At 66.2% G+C, this 20,558-nt stretch overlaps 1 protein-coding gene across 1 annotated transcript; it reads left to right on the top strand.

The window, feature by feature from the left end:
- The first annotated feature begins 1,577 nt into the window (after positions 1-1,577).
- TP73 (tumor protein p73) lies at positions 1,578-19,303 on the top strand. Its single transcript, XM_068158171.1, has 11 exons — positions 1,578-1,894; positions 11,938-12,124; positions 12,251-12,366; positions 12,760-12,869; positions 13,693-13,835; positions 15,407-15,495; positions 15,791-15,918; positions 16,516-16,670; positions 16,793-16,925; positions 18,036-18,129; positions 18,750-19,303. Exons 1-11 carry the CDS (start codon positions 1,676-1,678, stop codon positions 19,074-19,076), a joined length of 1,701 nt encoding a protein of 566 aa, XP_068014272.1. The 5' UTR covers positions 1,578-1,675; the 3' UTR covers positions 19,077-19,303.
- The last annotated feature ends 1,255 nt before the right edge of the window (positions 19,304-20,558 follow it).

Genomic DNA, 20,558 nt, shown 5'->3' with positions numbered 1-20,558 from the left:
TGGGAGCGTGGAAGGCCTGGCCAGGGGTGGGTTGTCTTTAGCTGGGCTATTTATAGAGCAGTGGGAAGAAATAGAGGGGTTTGTGCACATATTTTAGGGAGAAAAGGGCTGTCTGTGTGAAAGCAAGCCAGGTCTTGTCCAGCATTCCTCCAGTTAGTCACAGGCCCCAACGACCTTGGGAGAGATGCAGAGAAGAGGAGAACTTCCCTGGAGAAGGCTGATTGCCTCTAGAGCACTGGAGATCGTTTGGGTGAGGTTGGGATCCCAAGTCAAAACACGTCTCTGATTCCTGAGCCGTGAGCCTCGCAGCCCTCCCGAGGAGCAGGCAGATGGCTGAGCCTGCTCCTGTCCCACAGCCACCTCCCAGCCCCCCTGGGGTCCCAGCTGGGGCTGGTGGCCGGAGGGAAGGACCCCGCTGAGGCATGGGGGAGGCTGGGGCTGGCTGAAGCAGGCAGGGCAGGTGGGTGGCCCCATCCTGCACCGAGCAGGGTGCTGAGTGACCACCCCACGGGCACTGTGTGGTCACCAGGGCCAAGCCACCGGCAGCATCCTCCTCTGGGACTGGCAGGGTTGCTGCTGGCTTGCAAAGGGCAGGACAACAACCCTGGAGCAGCTCGGGGATGGCAGATCCTGGGGCGACCCCCAAGCCTCTCCCCTGGAGGAAGAGCCAGGGCTGGGCTCCGGGGGGGTTAATGTTGGTTCGTTTCTCTCCTGTGGAAAAAGAAGGGAGGGGGTTGGTCTGGGTCTGAGATGAAAGATTAAGCCTGAGGCTGTTGAGAAGGTCACTTTGCCCAGGCTGTGCCTGCAGGTGGAATTGCTGCCAGCTCCCCCTGGAAGTGCCCAGCAGGAATGGCTCAGAATGAGCAGAAGTGGTGTGAAAAGTCAGGATGTGGTCCTGGGTTGGACTCCATGTCTGGAACCAGAGCCAGCACCCTGCCCAGAGCTCCCTTTGCCCTCTGACCACCCTGCAGCCTGCTGCACCCCAGCCTCACGCTTTGGAGGTTTGAGGTTTCCCCCAAATTAGCTCTGCCCCAGCTCAGGCTGCTGACAGCTACCAGCCAGGCTGGGAAGCGAATTCCACAAACCACCATTCAGAGCTGGCTCCCCTCGAGGCAACACTTCCAGGAGTGGGGGGGAGTGAATGGAGATGGCTGGAGAAAGGCTTGGACGGTGCCAGGCGGTGGCAGAGGGCTGTGGTCACCTCACGCTGGCACTTTGTGCCAGGGCAGCTTCCCCAAGCCCTGCTCCCCTGGAAGGGCAGAGCCCTGGGCCCAGGAACGGGGCTGTCACTCCCTGCCCCGCCGTGGGACATGTCCCGCACCTGAGCACAGCCTGGGAAACCCCTGCGGGTCCCGGGGGAAGAGCTGTGCGAGCTGGAAGCGCAGGGACGGCAGCAGGGCGCCGGCTGCGGAGCGCAGCGCAGGGACCGCTCCCAGCGCGGGGAGCCGACCCCGGGGCGCAAGCGGTGACCTGCTCCGCACCCCGAGAGCCCCAGGCCCGCTCTGCCGGCTGCCCTTCCCGCACGCTGGCCCTTTAAGGAGGCTGTAACAGGACACCTGGAGCCCCGCAGAAGCGTGGCTGAGGTTCCCATGTCTCTGAACGGGCTGGTGTTTTCTTTTTTCCCTCCTCCCCTTTTCCCTTCCTCCAGTCCCAGTTCAATTTGCTGAACAGCAGCATGGATCAGAGCATCGGCAGCAGAGCAGCCTCCACCAGCCCCTACAGCTCCGAGCACACCTCCAATGTCCCCACGCATTCGCCCTACTCTCAGCCCAGCTCTACCTTCGACGCCATGTCCCCGGCCCCTGTCATCCCCTCCAACACCGACTACCCCGGGCCCCACCACTTCGAGGTCACCTTCCAGCAATCCAGCACCGCCAAGTCGGCCACCTGGACAGTAAGTCGCACCTTCTTCTCGCCTTGCCTCCGGGGATGCTTGCTGCTGCCGCTGCCCGGGCTCGGCTGCCTGCCTGCGAGCCCCTCGGTGGTGCTGCGCTGTGGGATGCGGAGGGACCGCACGGGGACCTGCTGGGGACTTTCCCAGGTGGTCCTGGAGAGCAAAACCTGCAGGGGGAGGGGGAAAGGAAGGAAACTCAGTGCTTGCTTTTCAGGGGGCTGCTGCTAGAGCAGGGTGGTTGGGATGTAACTTCTCTCACAACGATTCCTAAGCTGGGGATAAACGTCCCCAGAAATCAGAAGGCTGGAGAAAGGTCCTGGGGGGTGCCTGGCGCCCTGGTGCTGCCCAGCAGCTTCCAGCCACCGCTGGCAGCGGCTGAGAGACCTTGGCCGGGGCTCTTCTCGTCGTCACCAGAAGTTCTTGCCGGTCACTTAGGATCCTAGCTCAGCTTCGGATCCTATCTCGGCTCCATCAGCAGGGTGACCGAACCTGTAGAGCTCACAGCGAAGTGGCAGAGGAGGTTGCAAGGCTCGGGGGGAGGGGGGTGGCTGTACGGCACCACGCCGGCCGCAGCAGCCTGGAGATGCGGCTCTGGTGCCCAGCGGTCTGCCCCTGCGCCTGCAGCCCGGCACAGGAGTCCTCTGCAGCTCAGGGAGCCAGCAGCGGCGCAGGGCATGCGAGGGCTGCTTTGGCTCTGGTGGCAGAAGGTCCGCAGCTCGCAGCCTGGCTCCCGGAGCGCGGCGCCGTCTCTGTTCGCGGGGCTCTCGGAGCAGTCTGCGGCGGCTCCTCCCGGAGCACCCAACCGGAGCCAGGCAGGTCGGGGGAACATGAGCAGAGCCGAAGGGCTGGGACAAGAGAGGTGACACCAGGGCCTCGGTTCACAGCCGGGCTCCTGGCTGAGCCTGGCACTGTCTCTGCCTCCTCGTGCTTGGTGCTGGAGCATTTTTGCCGCGGATTCCCCCTGGAGCACCTGGGAGCTGCTCCGCAGCAGGCTGGAGCCAGGCAGGTTTCCTCCTCGGGGAAACGTTACCAGAGCAGAAAGGTTGGGACCAGACAAGCGACATGGGGAGGGAGCAGGGAGATTTCCTCCAGGACTGGAGTTTGACAGCAGCATGGAGCAGGCAGGGGGGTGACAATGACCTGGATGTTTGGAAGGTGATGGTTTCACTGCCCAGAGAGTGACAGAGAGCATCGAAGGATGCTTTGGTGCAGGCAGTGCCTGGGCTGTGGCCAGTGGGTGCTGCTCCACTTGCTGTGGACCATGGCACAGCAGAATGGTGGTGGGAGCAGGCAGGATGGGACAGGCTGTGGCCAGGTCTCCCTCCTGGGCACACAGAGTGGGCAGAGCAGCAGCCAAACCCCTGGCTGGGGCAGTGGAGCAGCTCCTCCGTGTCCTAGCATCAGAGCTTCACTGCGGAGCAGAGCTGCTGCAAGGCTTGGACCAGCCCAGACTGCCCCAGCACCACCTCACGGTCCTGCAGCTGTTGTGTCCCACCCGGAGCTGTGCTGAGCAGGACAGGATTGCCTGTGGCCAAGCCTTGGTGTTAAGGCTGAGCAGGCAGTGCCGCGTGGATGCTGTGGGAGCCCTCCTAGGCTTGGAGGAGCAGCTGGACACAAGAGTTGCCCAGGGCCACGCCAGCACCCGTGGGGGATGCTCCAGCCAGGACTGGGAGCTGAGGCTGCAGAGGAGGCTCCTGGGAAATGGTCCAGAGTGGAGAAGGCAACTGCTGGAAGCAGCTTGGACCTGGCAGGGCTGTGTGTGGAGCTCTGAGCCATGCTGCTGGGGGACTGTGCATCCTTACCAGCCCTGGTTCCCCCGTGCTGAAGCTGAGCCTCGTGGAGAGCAGGGAAGGGTCAGCAGCATCTTCCAGCTTGGGGAGTGTGGAGGATGTCTCAGTCCAAGCACCAGGCTCTGCAGAGCACTGAGCTGGGGGCAGCCTGCCTGCCTGTGGCACTGCCCCCCGAGGAGCAGCCCTGCTGTGGTGGCAGCCAGCCTGGCTCCATCTCCTCCTGGCTGGTGGCTGTCACAGCCATGCAGCTGCTTGCTTCGTGCTGGGAGATGGAGCTGCTGCCTCCCTCCTGCTCTGCATTGCCACTGTCACAGCTGAGGGTCTGCCCTGGTTCAGTGGGGGCAGGATTCAGCCACCCCCAGCTGGGGGTCAGTCAGTGGACACTGATCCCCACACAGCCAGGGAATGTGGATGTGGGAATGTGGATGAAGCAGCCAAGGCAGGCCAGGAGAGCCTGGAGGTGTTCAGAGGGGATTGGATGTGGCACTTGGTGCCATGGTTTAGTAGTCAGGAGGTCTTGGGTGATAGGTTGGACTTGGTGATCCTTCAGGTCTCTTCCAACCTCATTGGCTCTATGAAGCTCTATGGAGTGCAGGTGCTTGGGAAGGAAAGCTAAAGGTGAGCCCAGCAGGGCTGGGGACAGTGACAGCTGACAGCTCAGAGGTGGTCCAGCCAAGGGCACCTGAGTTAACCACCTGGGTGTGCTGAAGGACACTGCAAGGTTTGATTCAGCACTTGGAAAGAAGCAGCAGCAGAAGGCATCTGCTGCTTCCCCTGCAGCTGGGAAGCCTCACAGCTTGTCAGTGCTTCAGGGTTAACCACAGCAAGTGGATGAGGCCAGGACCATGGCAGGCACTGACCAGGAACCTGGTGGAGCCAGGCAGCACCTGGGGCAGCCAGGAGCCCTCAGCCCTTGGGTAAGGCTCTGCTGGACCAGCAGCTGCAGAGGCATCCTGCAGTCTGGGGCTGGATCACGGAGAGCTGGCCAAGGAGGAGCTGACAGCTGGCACTCAGGCAAAGCCAAACCAAACAGTTCAGTGCCAGTTGTCCTGTCAAACCAGCTGGCACCGCTCCCTGAGCAGGCACAAGCCTTGCCTGGTGGAAGAGTGCAGCCCTGTGGACTGCTGGAACTGCAGGGCTGCTCCTCTGGGAGGATCCCCACAGTGTCATCCCTTCTCCCACGGTGTTGTCCCTTCTCCTCCCACGGAGCCCCTGGCTCCTGGCTGGGCAGCAGCTGCAGAGAAGCTGCCTGCAGGGAGGGCTGCCTTGCTCTGCAGGGAGTCCATCCCCTGGCCAGGGCAGCAAGGGATCCCCAAGCTCACTGCTCTCCTGTCCACACCTCAAACCCTCCGTGGCAAAGGAGCAAAGGCCTGGGAGGGAGATCCCGAGAAGATGAAAGATGTGAGCAGAAGCCTTGTAGGGGGATAGCAGAGGGAAGTTCTGCATGAGAGGTCTCCAGCAGCAGAGGGAGGGTGGCTTGCTTGCACTGGAGATGGTTCCTGATAGCAGTCAGCTCTTTAATCTCACAGAAACAGCCTAATGAGCTCCAGTGCTTGGAAGCTGAAGCCAGGCAAATGCAGGCTGGAACCAAGGTGGAAGTTTTTGAAGGGTGAGGATAATTAAGCCATAGGAACAATTTCCCAAGGAATGTGGTGGATTCTCCAACTCCTGAAGGATTCAAATGAGGAGGCTGCACATCATCTCTGGAGAGATAAAGCTGTGCTGCAAGCAGGCAGGGCTGGCTCCACGCAGGGGGAGCAGGCAGAGGGCTTGGTGCCACCAGAGCATCATCACCCCAAAATGATGAATTTCTGCCCCCAGGAAATGGGTGAATGGAGAAGGGGTGAAGAGCTGGGACAAGGGCTTGGGGCTCACCTTGCCAGAGCCCAGTCTGTCCCTGCAGAGGGATGGGTGACATCCCTGGCACCCGGGGGCATGGCTTGGTGGCCATGGTGCTGTTGGGTTGTGGTTGGACTCCATGACCTTTGAGGCCTTTTCCAGCCCAAACAATTCTGTGAGTCCATGATTCCAACTCCAGGCTGGGCTCAGAGCACCTTGCCACAGGCTCAGAACCAAAGTGCCCACACTGGGCTGCAGGAAGCCCCTCAGGCTGCCACCACAGACTCACTGCAGGCCGGCTTGGAAGGGACCCCAGGGGTGCTCTGGTCCAAACTCTGCATTTTGCATGGGCATCTGGAGGAGGCTGTGGCTGCCTCCTTCCTGCAGGTGTTCAGGGCCGGGCTGGATGAGGCCATTGAGCAGCCTGGGCCGGTGGGAGGTGTCCCTGCCCACGGCAGGGGATGGCACTGGGCAGTCTGGAGGGTCCCTTCCAAGCCGTTCCAGGAATCCACGAATCTCGGCAGCAGAGAGCCAGGCGCTGCAAACAAGGCTTTTTCCCCAGTAGGTTGGAAGCCCCCTCTCTGGTAGGCTGCTTGGCCAGGGCTGGAGGAGGCCCAGGAGCTGTGATGCTGCAAGACAGGGCACGCCAGCAGCCTGCCTGCGCGCCGGGAGCCGCCGGCGCTCCGTGCTCCGCGGCGCTGCCCCAGCACGCCGGAGCCGCGGGCTGCTGGCGCTGCTCTCACCGCAGCCCCCGGCCGCGCCGGCCAGCTGGTAACGGGGGGATAATGAGGATTGTTCTCAGGTCGGGTCTGCAGCAGATCACTGCCTCTTCCCTCCCCCCCGCCCCAAATGCAGGTGCCGGAGCCAGCGGAAGCGTTAATGTGGTCTTTGGCGTCCCGGGGCCCGGCGGCAGGCAGGGTGGGGGCTGCAGCCCCCGGCGAGGGGCAGCTGCCTGAGCTCACAGGGAGCTCCTGAGCTGGGGGGAGATGGAAAACCTCTGAGCTAAGCAGGGGAGGGCGGGGGGCTAACCCTGCTGAGGGTCATGCCTGCTGCTCCAGGGAGCAAAGAGCCTGCGATGGGAAGGCTGGAGGGGTTCAAAGCCAGGTGAGATGCTCCTGCTCCGGCAGACAGCATCCAGCAGTGACCCACAGCGAACTGGGCTCAGCCAGTGGCACACTGCCACGCTGAACCGGTTCCAGTTGCTCCAGAGACCTTGCAGCATGTGGAGCTGGAGTGGTTTGTCTGATGCTGAGTGAGGAGGGTGGAACTAACTGTGGCCGAGGTGGGCTCTGCCTTGCTGGCCGCTGCCTGAAGCTGGCTAGGGCAGAGGTGGCTGTAAAGAGGAGGGGAAGACCTTCAGGAGCATCTCTGAAAGAGGAGCCCCTTCTACAAACCCTCCCTGGCACCTCCCCATGCTTCAGGGAGGTAGCTGCCCCCCAGCAGTGGCCTGGAGACGAGCAGGGGACATGCACAGCTCTGCCTCTGAGCCACAGACACCTTTGTGTTCACCCCAGGAGCTGGGCTGGGTACTGTGGTGTGCCAGGAGCAGGAAAGCAACCTCAGCAGAGCCTGCTGCAGAGCCCACTGGAGGCTTTCCTCCAGCTCTGGCAGGGTGTGGAGCAGGCTCCGGGAGCTCCAGACACAATGGAATTAAGGGGAAAAAGGGAAGGAATTCGGTGTGTGATGTTCCAACACGATCCCACTATCAGCTGCGCTATCTCCAGGGTGCATGGAATGCACGGGTCAGGGAGCGACTTCCCGGGAGCTGCTGCCCCAGCGGGAGGGCAGAGCTGCCCCAGCGGGAGGGCAGAGCTGTCCCAGCGGGAAGGCAGAGCTGTCCCAGCGGGAGGGCAGAGCTGCCCCAGCGGGAAGGCAGAGCTGTCCCAGCGGGAAGGCAGAGCTGCCCCAGCGGCAGGGCAGAGCTGCCCCAGAGGGAAGGCAGAGCTGCCCCAGCGGGAGGGCAGAGCTGCCCCAGCGGGAAGGCAGAGCTGCCCCAGCGGGAGGGCAGAGCTGCCCCAGCGGGAGGGCAGAGCTGCCCCAGCGGGAAGGCAGAGCTGCCCCAGCGGGAAGGCAGAGCTGCCCCAGCGGGAGGGCAGAGCTGTCCCAGCGGGAGGGCAGAGCTGTCCCAGCGGGAAGGCAGAGCTGCCCCAGCGGGAGGGCAGAGCTGTCCCAGCGGCAGGGCAGAGCTGCCCCAGCAGGAGGGCAGAGCTGCCCCAGCGGCAGGGCAGAGCTGTCCCAGCGGGAGGACACAGCTGTCCCAGCGGGAGGGCAGAGCTGTCCCAGCGGGAGGGCAGAGCTGCCCCAGCGGGAGGGCAGAGCTGTCCACCGGGAGCGCTGGGGAAGGCGCACAGCCCAGCGGCGGGAGGCTGCTCCGGCCAGCTCCCTGCCTCGGGATCTGGGACACAAACGGCAAGGGGGGACCGAGGCAGCTCCTGGAGGGGCTCGAGCAATAACCAGGCTGCAGGAGGAAGTGCTGCCCACGCTCTGGCCCAGCAGCCAGCTCAGGAGGTGGCTTCAGCACCCTCGGGCCAGCCAGCAGCATTCCCCCACCTCGGCTGCCTCAGCCACATCCTCTGGGAGTGGGACCAGAGGCTGGAACAGGAGCAGTGTGGCTGAGAGCCCTGCTGGGAGCCCAGCAGCAGGGAGGTGGATGCTGACTGTGCCCTTGGCAAACCCCTGCCCATGCCCACCCCAGGCAGGGGCTGCAGGAAAGCAGGAGGAGGCAGTGAGAGGTGGTCTCCACATCCAGGCCCTGCTGCTCTGGTTTCTGCATTCCATCCCCAGCAGTGATGCCCAAGACCCAGCTCAGCCTTTCCCTCCCAGCGTCATAGCCAGGCAAGAGTGAAGGAAGAGAGGGAGCCCCCCCCTGGCTCGGTCAGGGGCCCTGAGCATCCACACAGGAGGAGTCAGGGTGCCTGGAGGACAGGAGCCCTGGCATGTGCCAGCGTGGTGTGGCCCAGCCTGGCTACGAGCAGCTGCACTCCTGGCTGGCAGCTGCTTAGGGGTAGGGAAAGGAAGGGAGAGGACTCCTCTGGGGGTGAACCAAGGGGGTTTAATTAGCAGTGATGGCACAGTGATGAAGGCAGAGGAAGGCTGCAGCAGACTCACCTCTGTGCTGTGTCTGCTGCAGGAGCAGCCCTGGCCCTGAGACATCACCAGCGGCCCAGAGCTCACGGAGCCTGCAGCTGCTGCTGGCTGGGATGGGCACTGAGGCTGTGCCAACACCCTGGGAAGCCTGGGCACGGCTGGCCACCAGCCCAAGGCACCCCCAGCGTGCAGGGCCTGCAGGCACAGGGGGAAGGCTGTGGCACATCACAACCATCCAGGGTAGGCAGAGGCACCTTGGGAACCTTCCCACCCTGGGCACGGCTGGCCAGCAGCCCAGGGCATCACCACCACGGTGCAGGGGCTGCAGGCACGGGGGGGAAGGCTTTGTGGCACCACAAACCACCCCCAGGGCAGCACCTTCCCTGCACAGCTCAGCACCTCCGCTGCCCAGCTCAGCACCTCCGCTGCCCAGCTCAGCTTCGTGTGTGCCCCAGAGGCTGCTTTTGGCCGGGGCTTGGGCAAACCCAAGCCTAGCTTGGGAGGAAAGGAGCAGCCGAGCGGCTGGGGGAGGGATTGCCAGCCCGGTGAGGAGCTGCAGGGGCTGGTGATTAAAAGAAAAGAGAGATGATTAAAAAGAAATTAGAGAGCAGGACTGCAGCCCTGCTCCGCGCCGGGGAGCGCAGCGCTGCCAGGAGCTGTCCTAACAGATTGGGCCGAGGCGGTTAACGGTATTTGCGGTCGGCAAGATGCTGCACGTCTGAGGCAGATGACAGACACATTATTATCACCTCTCCGCTCAGATCTTGCCCAAACCTGCCCCAGGATGCAGCTCTGCAGCTGCTTGCTGGGGAGCAGAAGGGAATTAGCAGCCGGAGGCAGCGCTTTTCCTTCCCTGCCTCTGCCTCGCCAGCCCTGGTGGCTGTGCGGGGATCCACTGACTGCAGTCCCGGACACGTCTGGAGGAGAGCTAATGAGGAGAGTGGAATGCAGGAGAGGAGGAGGCTGGATGGGAGGATGGGGGGGAGGGGGGGAAGGATTTGTGGAAAAAGTAATTGTTGAGCAAATGATTTCCTCCGAGAGGGAGAGGAGGGCTGGGCTGCGGCGCTGCCCGAGCAGGCAAGCCCGGACGCCGCGGTGTCAACAGCTGAAGATAAATAAGGCTTTATCAGCTCCCAATCTGTTGGGACACATCCTCCTAGCGGTTCTGCTGCCCAGCCAGGGCCGGGGGGGAGCTGGACTCTGCTGCAGGGCCTTCCACAGCCGACATCCAGGCGGTTCCTTGCGCCGGGGAAACCCTCTCGCCCTGCTCTCCCTCCCCGCCGAGGCTCCGGGCGCTGCGCTGACCTCTGCCAGAGCAGCTCCTGGGCGAAGCTGATGCAGGCCCAGGGCTGCTTCCCAGCTGGGGCTCTGTGGATCGCCAGCAGTCGTTGTGGGGCATCAGCTCAGGTGGATCTTGTGCAGAGCATGTCCGTGGGTACAGCAGCAATGGCACAGCTCAGCCTGGCACTAGAGGGGCACTGCGCTGTGCCCGGCACAGAGCCTCCCCTGCCTGCACAACCTCCCTGGGCAACCTGCTCCAGTGAGGGCAGGGAGACAGTGGCACAGGTTGCCCAGGGAGGCTGTGGATGCCTGCTCCGTGGAGTGTTCAGCGCCAGGCTGGATGAGCAAGCTGGGCCGGTGGGAGGTGTCCCTGCCCACGGCAGGGGGTTGGCACTGGACGATCTTGAAGGTCCCTTCTAACCCAACCCCTTCCAGGATTCAGTGGGACAAAAAGCGACTTCTGCTGGCTGAAATCGCAGCTGCGGCTGTTGATCCTGCTGCCATCCCGAGCACCTAACTCTACTTCACCCCACAGCCAGCACCAGGCCGTGGGACAGCAGCGCCTGGCCCCAGCAGGGACCGCAGAGGTGGCCCCAGCACGGCCGTGGGGGCAGCGTGGCCACAAGGGGCACAGCCCTGCCCCTGCTGGGCCAGAGCTGGCAGCAGGGAGGGCGCTCCCGGGGCTGCTCGGTTCTGTGGCAGCCCTTTGAAGGCAGGGCCGGAGCTGCCGGGACACGCCGGGGCGCCGGGGCAGGCATGCCGGCGTGCAGCAGCCGCTCCCCCCCCGGGCAAGGGCTCCATGTCCTAACAGGGGGGAAGCAGAGCAGAGCTCACCCCGGAGCCTGCCACCGAGCACCCCGGCCCTGCCACTGCTCCCCTCCTCCCCAGGCATGTCGAGGGCTGCCCGGGAATGCCGACATGAAAGGCTCCTTTGACAGGAGTCGTCAGGGCTTTAGCACCTGGCAGGGAAGAGCCCCCTGCCCCCCCTCCAAATAACCCTTCTCTTGCCAAGCTGTCTCCTCCAAACCAGGGCCGTGGCCACACCAGAGCCTCCTCTGCCAGGCAGGCAGCAGCTGGGTGCCAGGCAGAGCCCCTGCCCCCGCTGGAGATGCAGGATGGCACCGGGAGAGCTCCCCTGGCCAGAGCCGAGGTGCGGCCAGTGGGGGACCCCGGGAGGTGCTCCTGAGTGCCCTCCTCTCTCAGGGCAAGGCCAAGGACCTCCAGATCAGATCTTGGTGCCAGCTTCAGCTCCATGCCACACCTCCTGCCCACAGCCTCTGCTGCCCACAGCGGGGGGAGCCTGGCTGGCCCCTGCCCACCCGGGCAGCCTGCAGCCCCCGGGGAGCAGCCGCTGGTGCTCGGCTGGCATCGGGCAGGGTGCTGTGGGGAGGATAAGATCTCGGGAGCAGGAACATGCCCTGCCATGCAGGGACTGGCTGCTCGGCACGGCAGGGGTGGGCTCCTGGGGAGCAAACACATTCCTTGGGAGGTGGAAAACAGCATGGCACCGCTGGGCTGGCAGGGAGCTGCTCTGCCCACACCTGGGAGCTGGGACAGGCTGGAGCGGGAAGGCGAGGGCCAGGCTCAGCCACCCACACCTCCTCCTGCCCCATGCCCACTGCCAGCATGGCCACTTCTGGTCGGCCTGGCCCTGGCAGGGCTGCCCAGCCGGCATGGCAGCATGGCATGCTGCTGCTTGCATTCTCAGCGTCTCCCAGGAGCTTCCCTCCGGGCTGGGGGATGTCCACCCATGGTCCTTGCAGGAGGAGTGGCCAGGAGCACCCTGTGGTGCCCACACCAGGAGTGTCCACTGGCCAGGAACCACTTTCTGTGCACAGGCACACCCAGTGGGTGCCCCTTGGCATGGGCTAACGGTTGGCCTTGACGGCTCACGGGTGCAGGGAATGGGTCGGGTTGGAAGGGGCCTCAAAGCTCAACCAGCTCCAATGCCCCTGCCGTGGGCAGGGACACCTCCCACCAGCCCAGGCTGGCCTTGGGCACCTCCAGGGAGGGGGCACTGCCAGCATCTCCCTCCCTCGCCCCCAGTACTCCCCGCTGCTGAAGAAGCTCTACTGCCAGATCGCCAAGACCTGCCCCATCCAGATCAAGGTGTCCGGCCCGCCCCCGCCGGGCACCCTCGTCCGGGCCATGCCGGTCTACAAGAAGGCCGAGCACGTCACCGAGGTGGTCAAGCGCTGCCCCAACCACGAGCTGGGACGAGACTTCAACGACGGTGAGCGACCGCCCCTGGCACCGCCCCTGGCACCGCCCCGGCTGCCCCCGGCGCTGCCCCCGGCGCTGCCCCCGGCGCTGCCCCCGGCGCTGCCCCCTGCGCTCACGCCGGGCTCTTGCCTTGCAGGCCAGGCTGCCCCTGCCAGCCACCTCATCAGGGTGGAGGGCAACAACCTCTCCCAGTACGTGGACGACCCCGTGACGGGCAGGCAGAGCGTGATGGTGCCCTACGAGCCCCCGCAGGTACCCGGCGGCTCCTGGGGGCGGGCACGGCCAGCCCCTGCGCCCAGCTGGGCTCCTGGGGGGGGCCTGCTGGGAGCATCCTGCTCCACTGGGCACACTGCAGGCCACCCCCTGCTCGTCCCCGCACCGCTGGCAGCTGTTGGAGCACCTGCAGGGCCCGGCCCTGGGGAGCAGCCCAGAGCATTCCCTTCCTGGGGAGCAGGGTGCAGAGGGAGAACCCCTCCAGTCCTGCCCCAGGGCACCCCAGACCCCCCCAGTTCTCACAGAGTGCCCTCTTCCCAGCTGGGACCATCCCTGCTGCTCCCCAGCTTGTCCTGCCAGGGTGCCAGCCCCGTGCCAGGGAGTGCCAGCCTGTGCCCCCCCCGCTCAGTGCCTGCTCTCCCTCCCGGGCAGGTGGGGACCGAGTTCACCACCATCCTCTACAACTTCATGTGCAACAGCAGCTGCGTGGGAGGCATGAACAGGAGACCCATCCTCATCATCATCACCCTGGAGACCAGAGAGTGAGTGGCTGTGGGGGCAGGGCCTGGCAGCCTCCTGCTGCTGGGTCCCTCGGGAGGGCAGGGTCCCTGCAGGGAGCAGTGCCAGGGGAAGGGGCAGCCCCTGCTCCCTGAGCTCCACTCACACGGAGGCTGGAGGGCATCTGGCTGGGCTGGCCTCTGGGATGGGCCAGGAGGCGCTGGGATGGGGCAGGAGGTGCTGGGCTGGGGCAGGAGGCGCTGGGCTGGGGCAGGAGGCGCTGGGATGGGGCAGGAGGTGCTGGGATGGAGCAGGAGGTGCTGGGCTGGGGCAGGAGGCGCTGGGATGGGGCAGGAGGTGCTGGGATGGAGCAGGAGGTGCTGGGATGGAGCAGGAGGTGCTGGGATGGGGCAGGAGGTGCTGGGATGGAGCAGGAGGCGCTGGGATGGGGCAGGAGGTGCTGGGATGGAGCAGGAGGCGCTGGGATGAGGCAGGAGGTGCTGGGATGGAGCAGGAGGCGCTGGGATGGTGCCTGGGCTGGAGCAGGAGGCGCTGGGATGGGGCAGGAGGTGCTGGGATGGAGCAGGAGGTGCTGGGATGGTATCTGGGCTGGAGCAAGAGGTGCTGGGCTGGGGCAGGAGGTGCTGGGATGGAGCAGGAGCTGCTGGGCTGGAGCAGGAGGCGCTGGGCTGGGGCAGGAGGTGCTGGGCTGGGGCAGGAGGTGCTGGGCTGGGGCAGGAGGTGCTGGGCTGGAGCAGGAGGCGCTGGGATGGAGCAGGAGCTGCTGGGCTGGAGCAGGAGGCGCTGGGCCGTGCTGGCAGCCAAGCAGACTGAGGGCCTCATCCTGCCTCTCCCCTGGGCTGGCAGCGGGCAGGTGCTGGGCAGGAGGTCGTTCGAGGGCCGGATCTGCGCCTGCCCGGGCCGGGACCGCAAGGCTGATGAGGATCACTTCCGGGAGCAGCAGGCACTGAGCGAGAGCGCAGCCAAGAACGGAGCTGCCAGCAAGAGGGGTGAGCAGCCCTGGGCACCCCCAGCCCCTGCACCCCACTGCTGCCCACGGCCCTGGGGCTCCTTCCCCCGGATCCCTGCACCCAGCCTCCCCCCCATGCCCAGGCACCACGCTGGGACCCTGCCCAGGCACAGCCGAGGCCCCCTGAGCAGCCTTCCCCTGCAGGGCACAGAGCTGCTGGGCAGGGCACAGAGCTGCTGCTGAGCAGGGCACAGAGCTGCTGCTGGGCAGGGCACAGAGGTGCTGAGCAGGGCACAGAGCTGCTGAGCAGGGCACAGAGCTGCTGCTGGGCAGGGCACAGAGCTGCTGAGCAGGGCACAGAGCTGGTGCTGAGCAGGGCACAGAGCTGCTGCTGAGCAGGGCACAGAGCTGCTGAGCAGGGCACAGAGCTGGTGCTGAGCAGGGCACAGAGGTGCTGAGCAGGGCACAGAGCTGGTGCTGAGCAGGGCACAGAGCTGCTGCCGAGCAGGGCACAGAGGTGCTGAGCAGGGCACAGAGCTGGTGCTGAGCAGGGCACAGAGCTGCTGAGCAGGGCACAGAGCTGCTGCTGGGCAGGGCACAGAGCTGCTGGGCAGGGCACAGAGCTGCTGCCGGGCAGGGCACAGAGCTGCTGGGCAGGGCACAGAGCTGCTGCTGGGCAGGGCACAGAGCTGCTGGGCAGGGCACAGAGCTGCTGCCGGGCAGGGCACAGAGCTGCTGGGCAGGGCACAGAGCTGCTGCTGGGCAGGGCACAGAGCTGCTGGGCAGGGCACAGAGCTGCTGCTGGGCAGGGCACAGAGCTGCTGAGCAGGGCACAGAGCTGCTGGGCAGGGCACAGAGCTGCTGAGCAGGGCACAGAGCTGCTGGGCAGGGCACAGAGCTGCTGCTGGGCAGGGCACAGAGCTGCTGAGCAGGGCACAGAGCTGCTGGGCAGGGCACAGAGCTGGTGCTGGGCAGGGCACAGAGCTGGTGCTGAGCAGGGCACAGAGCTGCTGCCGGGCAGGGCACAGAGCTGCTGGGCAGGGCACAGAGCTGCTGCCGGGCAGGGCACAGAGCTGCTGGGCAGGGCACAGAGCTGCTGCTGGGCAGGGCACAGAGCTGCTGGGCAGGGCACAGAGCTGCTGAGCAGGGCACAGAGCTGCTGGGCAGGGCACAGAGCTGCTGCCGGGCAGGGCACAGAGCTGCTGAGCAGGGCACAGAGCTGGTGCTGAGCAGGGCACAGAGCTGCTGCCGGGCAGGGCACAGAGCTGCTGAGCAGGGCACAGAGCTGGTGCTGAGCAGGGCACAGAGCTGCTGCCAGGCAGGGCACAGAGCTGCTGCTGGGCAGAGAACAGAGCTGCCAGGCAGGGCACAGAGCTGCTGCCGGGCAGGGCACAGAGCTGGTGCTGAGCAGGGCACAGAGCTGCCGGGCAGGGCCCTCAGCCCCTCACCCCCTCGTGATTTGCTCTCTGTCACCAGCCAAGGGCCAGCAGCCAGGGCAGACCCCCGGGGAGCAGCCTGCACAGCTCCAGGTTAAATGGAGCCGAGGTGCCCCTGGCTGTGTCCTGCCCACCCCAGGGCACCATGCCAAGGCTCACCCTCTGTCCTTTGCAGCCTTCAAGCAGAGCCCCCAGGGCATGCCAGCGCTGGGCACGGGGGTGAAGAAGCGGCGGCAGGGCGAGGAGGAGCTCTACTATGTGCCAGTGAGTGCGGCCGAGCTGCAGGGCTGGCACCGGCCCTGGCACACCCGTGGCATTGTGCCCTCTGCGAGAAACACCTCGGGGATGGGATGCTTGGGCATCACCTCCTCCTGGCACGGGGGCTGAGCACAGACCTGGAGAAGAGAGCAAAAGCAGCGTGGAGGCTGCAGGGGGGTCCTGGGCCCCAGCAGCTGCTGGCCGCTGCGATGCTGCCCCTTGTGCGGCTGGGCGGGGAGGAGGGCAGGCAGCAGGGTGGCACAGGCACCAAGGGAGGCCCTGGGCTCCTTCCCTCCCCCAGGTGCGAGGCAGGGAGAACTTCGAGATCCTGATGAAGATAAAGGAGAGCCTGGAGCTGGTGGAGCTGGTCCCGCAGCAGCTGGTGGACTCCTACCGGCAGCAGCAGCAGCAGCAGCTCCTGCAGAGACAGTGAGTGCCGGCGGCAGGCGCGGCCCCGGCGGCAGGCGCGGCCCCGGCGGCAGGCGCGGCCCCGGCGGCAGGCGCGGCCCCGGCGGCAGGCGCGGCCCCGGCGGCAGGCGCGGCCCCGGCGGCAGGGACCTCGGGCAGCTCAGGCTGCGGCTGCTCAGCTGGCTCACGGCAGGGCACAGCCTCTGCAGTCACTGTGGCTGCAAAGGGGCTCTGCTGGGGCATGCCCTGCGCTGGTGCAGGGCCCAGCTCGAAGCAGCACAGAAGGGGTTTGGCTGGATGAGACCATCCAGGGCACCACCAACCCTCAGCACCACATCTCCTCAGCTCTGAAACCCCTCCAGGGATGGGGACTCCACCACAGCCAAACCCCCACCCGGCTCCGGCCTCCTGGCAGGGAGCTCTGGAGAGCCAGGAGGTCTCCCACAGCCTCCTTGTGCCCAGGCTGAACCCCAGGTCCCTCAGCTGCTCCTCACAGCCCTTGTGCTCTGGACCCTTCACCAGCAGGAAAGCTGCTGGGCCGGGGGGGACACTGGGATGGGGCAGGGCAGCTGCCCCCCAGCCGCTGCAGCCTGTCCCCCGCTTGCTCTCCCCGAGCAGGAGCCAGCTGCAGACCCCTGCCTCCTACGGCCCTGTGCTGTCACCCATGAGCAAGGCTCACGCTGGAGGGATCAACAAGCTGCCCTCAGTCAACCAGCTGGTGGGACAGGCAGCACAGCACAGCTCCAGCTCCACCCCCGGCCTGGGGCCCATGGGTAAGGTCCTGCCCCCCCCCCGGCAGCAGCCCAGGTTCAGGGCCCCTCCTGCCCAGCAGCCCAGGGGTGGGCAAAGGGCACAGCTGGGTGGTGCCCAATGGGTCCCTCTGTTGCACTCCTAGGAGCTGGGATGCTGAACAGCCACCCCCTGCAGCCCAACGGGGAGATGAATGGGGGCCACTCGTCCCAGGCCATGGTCTCGGGGTCACACTGCACCCCCCCTCCACCCTACAACCCTGACCCCAGCCTGCTCAGGTAGGGAAGATGTCCATGCTCTGTCTGTCTGTCTGTCTGCTCCTCTGACCTCCCTGGCTGCTGTCCCCCGCTCTAACCTGCAGAGCTGCCTGGCCACTGCTCCCAGCTGAGCGGTCACACAGAGCCCCCTGCCCGGGAGCCCCAGCTGCCCTGCTCTGCCTCTGCCAGCTGCATCCACCCAGCAAACACTGCACACATCCCACCCAGAGCCTGCCCCTGCATGCCCCCCCAGCACGTGGCTCTGTGACCTCCCCCCTTCCTCCTCACCCCCTTCTGGAAAGGGCTCCAGGTGGCTCCTTTCCACCAGGGATGGAGTCACAGCTCCATGGCCACTGCCCAGGCTTTCAAGAGCCCCCAGAGGCTTCTGCAGATGCCCCAGAGAGGTCAGGGAGGGGCTGGGGGGTGCAGCAGGAGAGGTGCATGGCTGCAGCAGCTGGGACAGCCCAGCCTCACCACCCAGACCGCAACAGGTCCCCGGCCCCCTGCCCAGCAGCTCAAGCTCCCTCTGAGCGAGTCCCCAGGCTGAGAGCTCTGCTGATCAGGAGGCAGAAGGACCTGGTCCGAGTGCTGCACCCCGGCAGCAGTGGCAACCAAGGCTCCCCCTTGGGATGGCTCCAGCCGCAGGCCAAGCACCCCAGAGCTCCCTCCTGCCCCCAGAGCCCCTCAGTGCTGCCGTGGCCAGGAGCTCACCACAGCCCCCAGGCTCCTCAGTGACCTGAACCTGGCTGCAGCTGGCGTGAGCACAGTGCTGCCCGGGGAGAGTTAGCTCTGCCCGCCCGGGGGGGTCAGCTCTGCCCTGCTCGGGGGGGTCGGCTCTGCCCTGCTCGGGGGGGTCGGCTCTGCCCTGCTCGGGGGGGTCAGCTCTGCCCTGCTCGGGGGGGTCGGCTCTGCCCGCCCGGGGGGGTCAGCTCTGCCCGCTCGGGGGGGTCGGCTCTGCCCTGCTCGGGGGGGTCAGCTCTGCCCGCTCGGGGGGGTCAGCTCTGCCCGCTCGGGGGGGTCGGCTCTGCCCTGCTCGGGGGGGTCGGCTCTGCCCGCCCGGGGGGGGTCAGCTCTGCCCGCCCGGGGGTCAGCTCTGCCCTGCTCACCCCCTCGTCCCAATTCTTTCTGCAGCTTTTTGACAGGGCTGGGCTGCCCCAACTGCATCGACTACTTCACCTCCCAGGGCTTGCAGAACATTTACCACCTGCAGAACCTGTCCATAGAGGTAAGTGCTTTGGGAAGAGCTCCTCCTGCCCCCTGTCTCCAGCAGGAGCTGTGTCCCCCCCTGTCATTACTAACCACATCCTCGCTGTCCCCCCTGGTTAATGCTCCCCCAGTCTCTGTTTGCCAGCAACAAGGATCTCCAGCAGCTCTCCCCCACCACAGAGCTCCGCCTGGTGCAGACCCCCCCCCAGTCCTGAGGTTATTGACCTCATCTGGCTTCAACCCCCAGCCCAAAGCGTCCTCACAGCCAGCACCAGGGATCTTCCGTGCTACAAGAAGCCACCCATGGCCTTGGTGGCCCAGGGGAGGTCCAGGCTGGGAAGGACCCTCAGAGGGCATCTTGTCCAAGCCCCCCGCAGGCAGCAGGGACAGCTCCAGCTGGAGCAGGCTGCCCAGGGCCACATCCAGGCTGATCTTGACTGCCTGCAGGGATGGAGCCTCAACCACCTCCCTGGGCAGCCTGTGCCAGCGTCTCCCCACCCTCCCTGGGCAGAGCTTCCTCCTGGTGCCCAACCTACATCTCCCCTGCTCCAGTTCCAAACCGTTGCCCCTTGCCCTATTCCCCCCCAAGCCTCCCCGCAGCCTCCCCTCCACCTACCGACCCTCCCCGCGTCCCGGCAGGACCTGGGCGCGCTGAAGATCCCGGAGCAGTACCGGATGGTGATCTGGAGAGGCTTGCAGGAGCTGAAGCAGGGCCACGAGTACGGCGCTCAGCCGCTGCTGCGCTCGGGCGCGGCGGGGGGCGGCGGGGGGCTGGGCGCCCCCGCGGAGCTGCAGCGGCAGAGGGTGATGGAGGCTGTGCACTTCCGAGTGCGCCACACCATCACCATCCCCAACCCCGCCCGCGCCGCGCACGACGACTGGGCGGACTTCGGCTTCGACCTGCCCGACTGCAAGGCCCGCAAGCAGTCCATCAAGGAGGAGTTCCCCGAGGGGGAGATCAACTGAGCGGCGCCCGGCTGGCCGCGGCCCGAAGCCAGAGCGGAGGCAGCGCCTCCCGCGGGAAGCTCCGCACGGCTCCCCGCCCCGCCGGGGCACCTCGGTGTCCGCAGGGGACCGTGTGCCACGGGTGACGCCCGGCCCCGCGGGAGCTGCCTGCCCACCCCCACGCCACCTCCCCCGAGAGGAGACTGCGGTGGCCGGGGCCCGGGGGGCAGCCGAGGGGGTGAGGGCAAGGGGGGTTGCTGCCCACCCGCCCCAGGGGAGGCTCCTCCTGGTGCTTGGCGCCGGAGGGTCCCCGCAGCCCGCGGGGGTGTTGTGAAGAGCACCTGGGGAGGCCAACCCTGGCTGCTGCTGCCCCACTGCCCCCTGGCTGTGCTACTGCCAGGACTCGGCCCGGACTGTGCCCTTTACCTGCCAGGGACTGAGGCAAAGCCAGGCCAGGGGGCTCCAGGGGACTGCCACAGAGCCCAGCTCCCTTCAGCCCCTGCAGAGCAGAAGCTGTCCGTCAGTCCTGCTGTCTCCGTGTCTGTGTGTCCAGCTCCCCTGCAGGGGGGCAGAGGATTTCTTCTGTGAGCTGTCGGCGCCGCTGCTGGGGCACAGAGCTCAGTGCCTGTCCCAGCCTCAGCTGGCCGAAATTCCACCTTCCCCTCCTCTGTGCCCTCCTGGGGGGGCAGAGTCTGGGCCCTGCCTCCCTGCTCCATCAGGGGACGTCGTGAGCAGGAAGCTGGGAGGTGTGAACCGGCTCTGGAGCAAGAGGGACTCGGTGCCCAGCGAGGGCTTGGCCCTGCTGCTGCCTCTGCCCAGGTGTGAGCAGCCCAGCAGAAAGCAGGCACACAGCAGGGCTGCTGCCCCTGCCCCTGCCTGGGCTGAAGCCCACAGCCCAGAGCCACCCTCGGCGGCAGAGGGGGGTGGGAGGGCAGGGAGCTGTGGAGCTGTCCCCTCCCCCTGGGGCTGCTGGAGGCTCTGGCCAGCCCGAGGGCATCCATGCAGGAACGCTGCTGCCCAGCACCTTCCCACTGCTGCACCCCCTCCCTGCCTCCTCTCCGTGCTGAAGGGCTCCAGAAGCGACATCTCCAACACATCACATCAAGGCCAGGCTGGAGAAGGAGCCAGGAGACCCTCCACAAAGCCCTGGGCCCTCCACAAAGCCCTGGGCCCTCCACAGACTGAGCTGCAGCCTCACCTCACAGTCCAGGGCTGGCCCCAGGGCTGCACCTTCCCCTCCTCCCAGGCTGTCCCCACTCAGAGGGGGCTGAGCTCTGCCTGCCCCAGCAGCAGCCACAGCCCTGCCCCCACCCCCTTTGTCTTGGCATCCAACAGCAGCTCTGAGCCTTCAGCTCCTCTCTCTCCCTCCCTCCAGAGCTGGGCTCTGCTCTGCTCTCCCACCCAAGGTGAGCTGCTGGTGGCCCTCTGCACCCAGCAGGCCCCTCCTGAGGCCAGGCTGAAAGGGGAAGCTGGTCCCAGGCTCGTGGCTCCTTCAAGCACTTT

Source organism: Melanerpes formicivorus, unplaced genomic scaffold (assembly GCF_026170545.1).
Source record: "Melanerpes formicivorus ecotype bairdi unplaced genomic scaffold, bMelFor1.0.p_v2 SCAF_39, whole genome shotgun sequence".
NCBI classification, from domain to species: Eukaryota; Metazoa; Chordata; class Aves; order Piciformes; family Picidae; genus Melanerpes; species Melanerpes formicivorus.
Note: the sequence above shows the minus strand (reverse complement) of the source record. Positions and strands in the feature narration are given on the sequence as shown.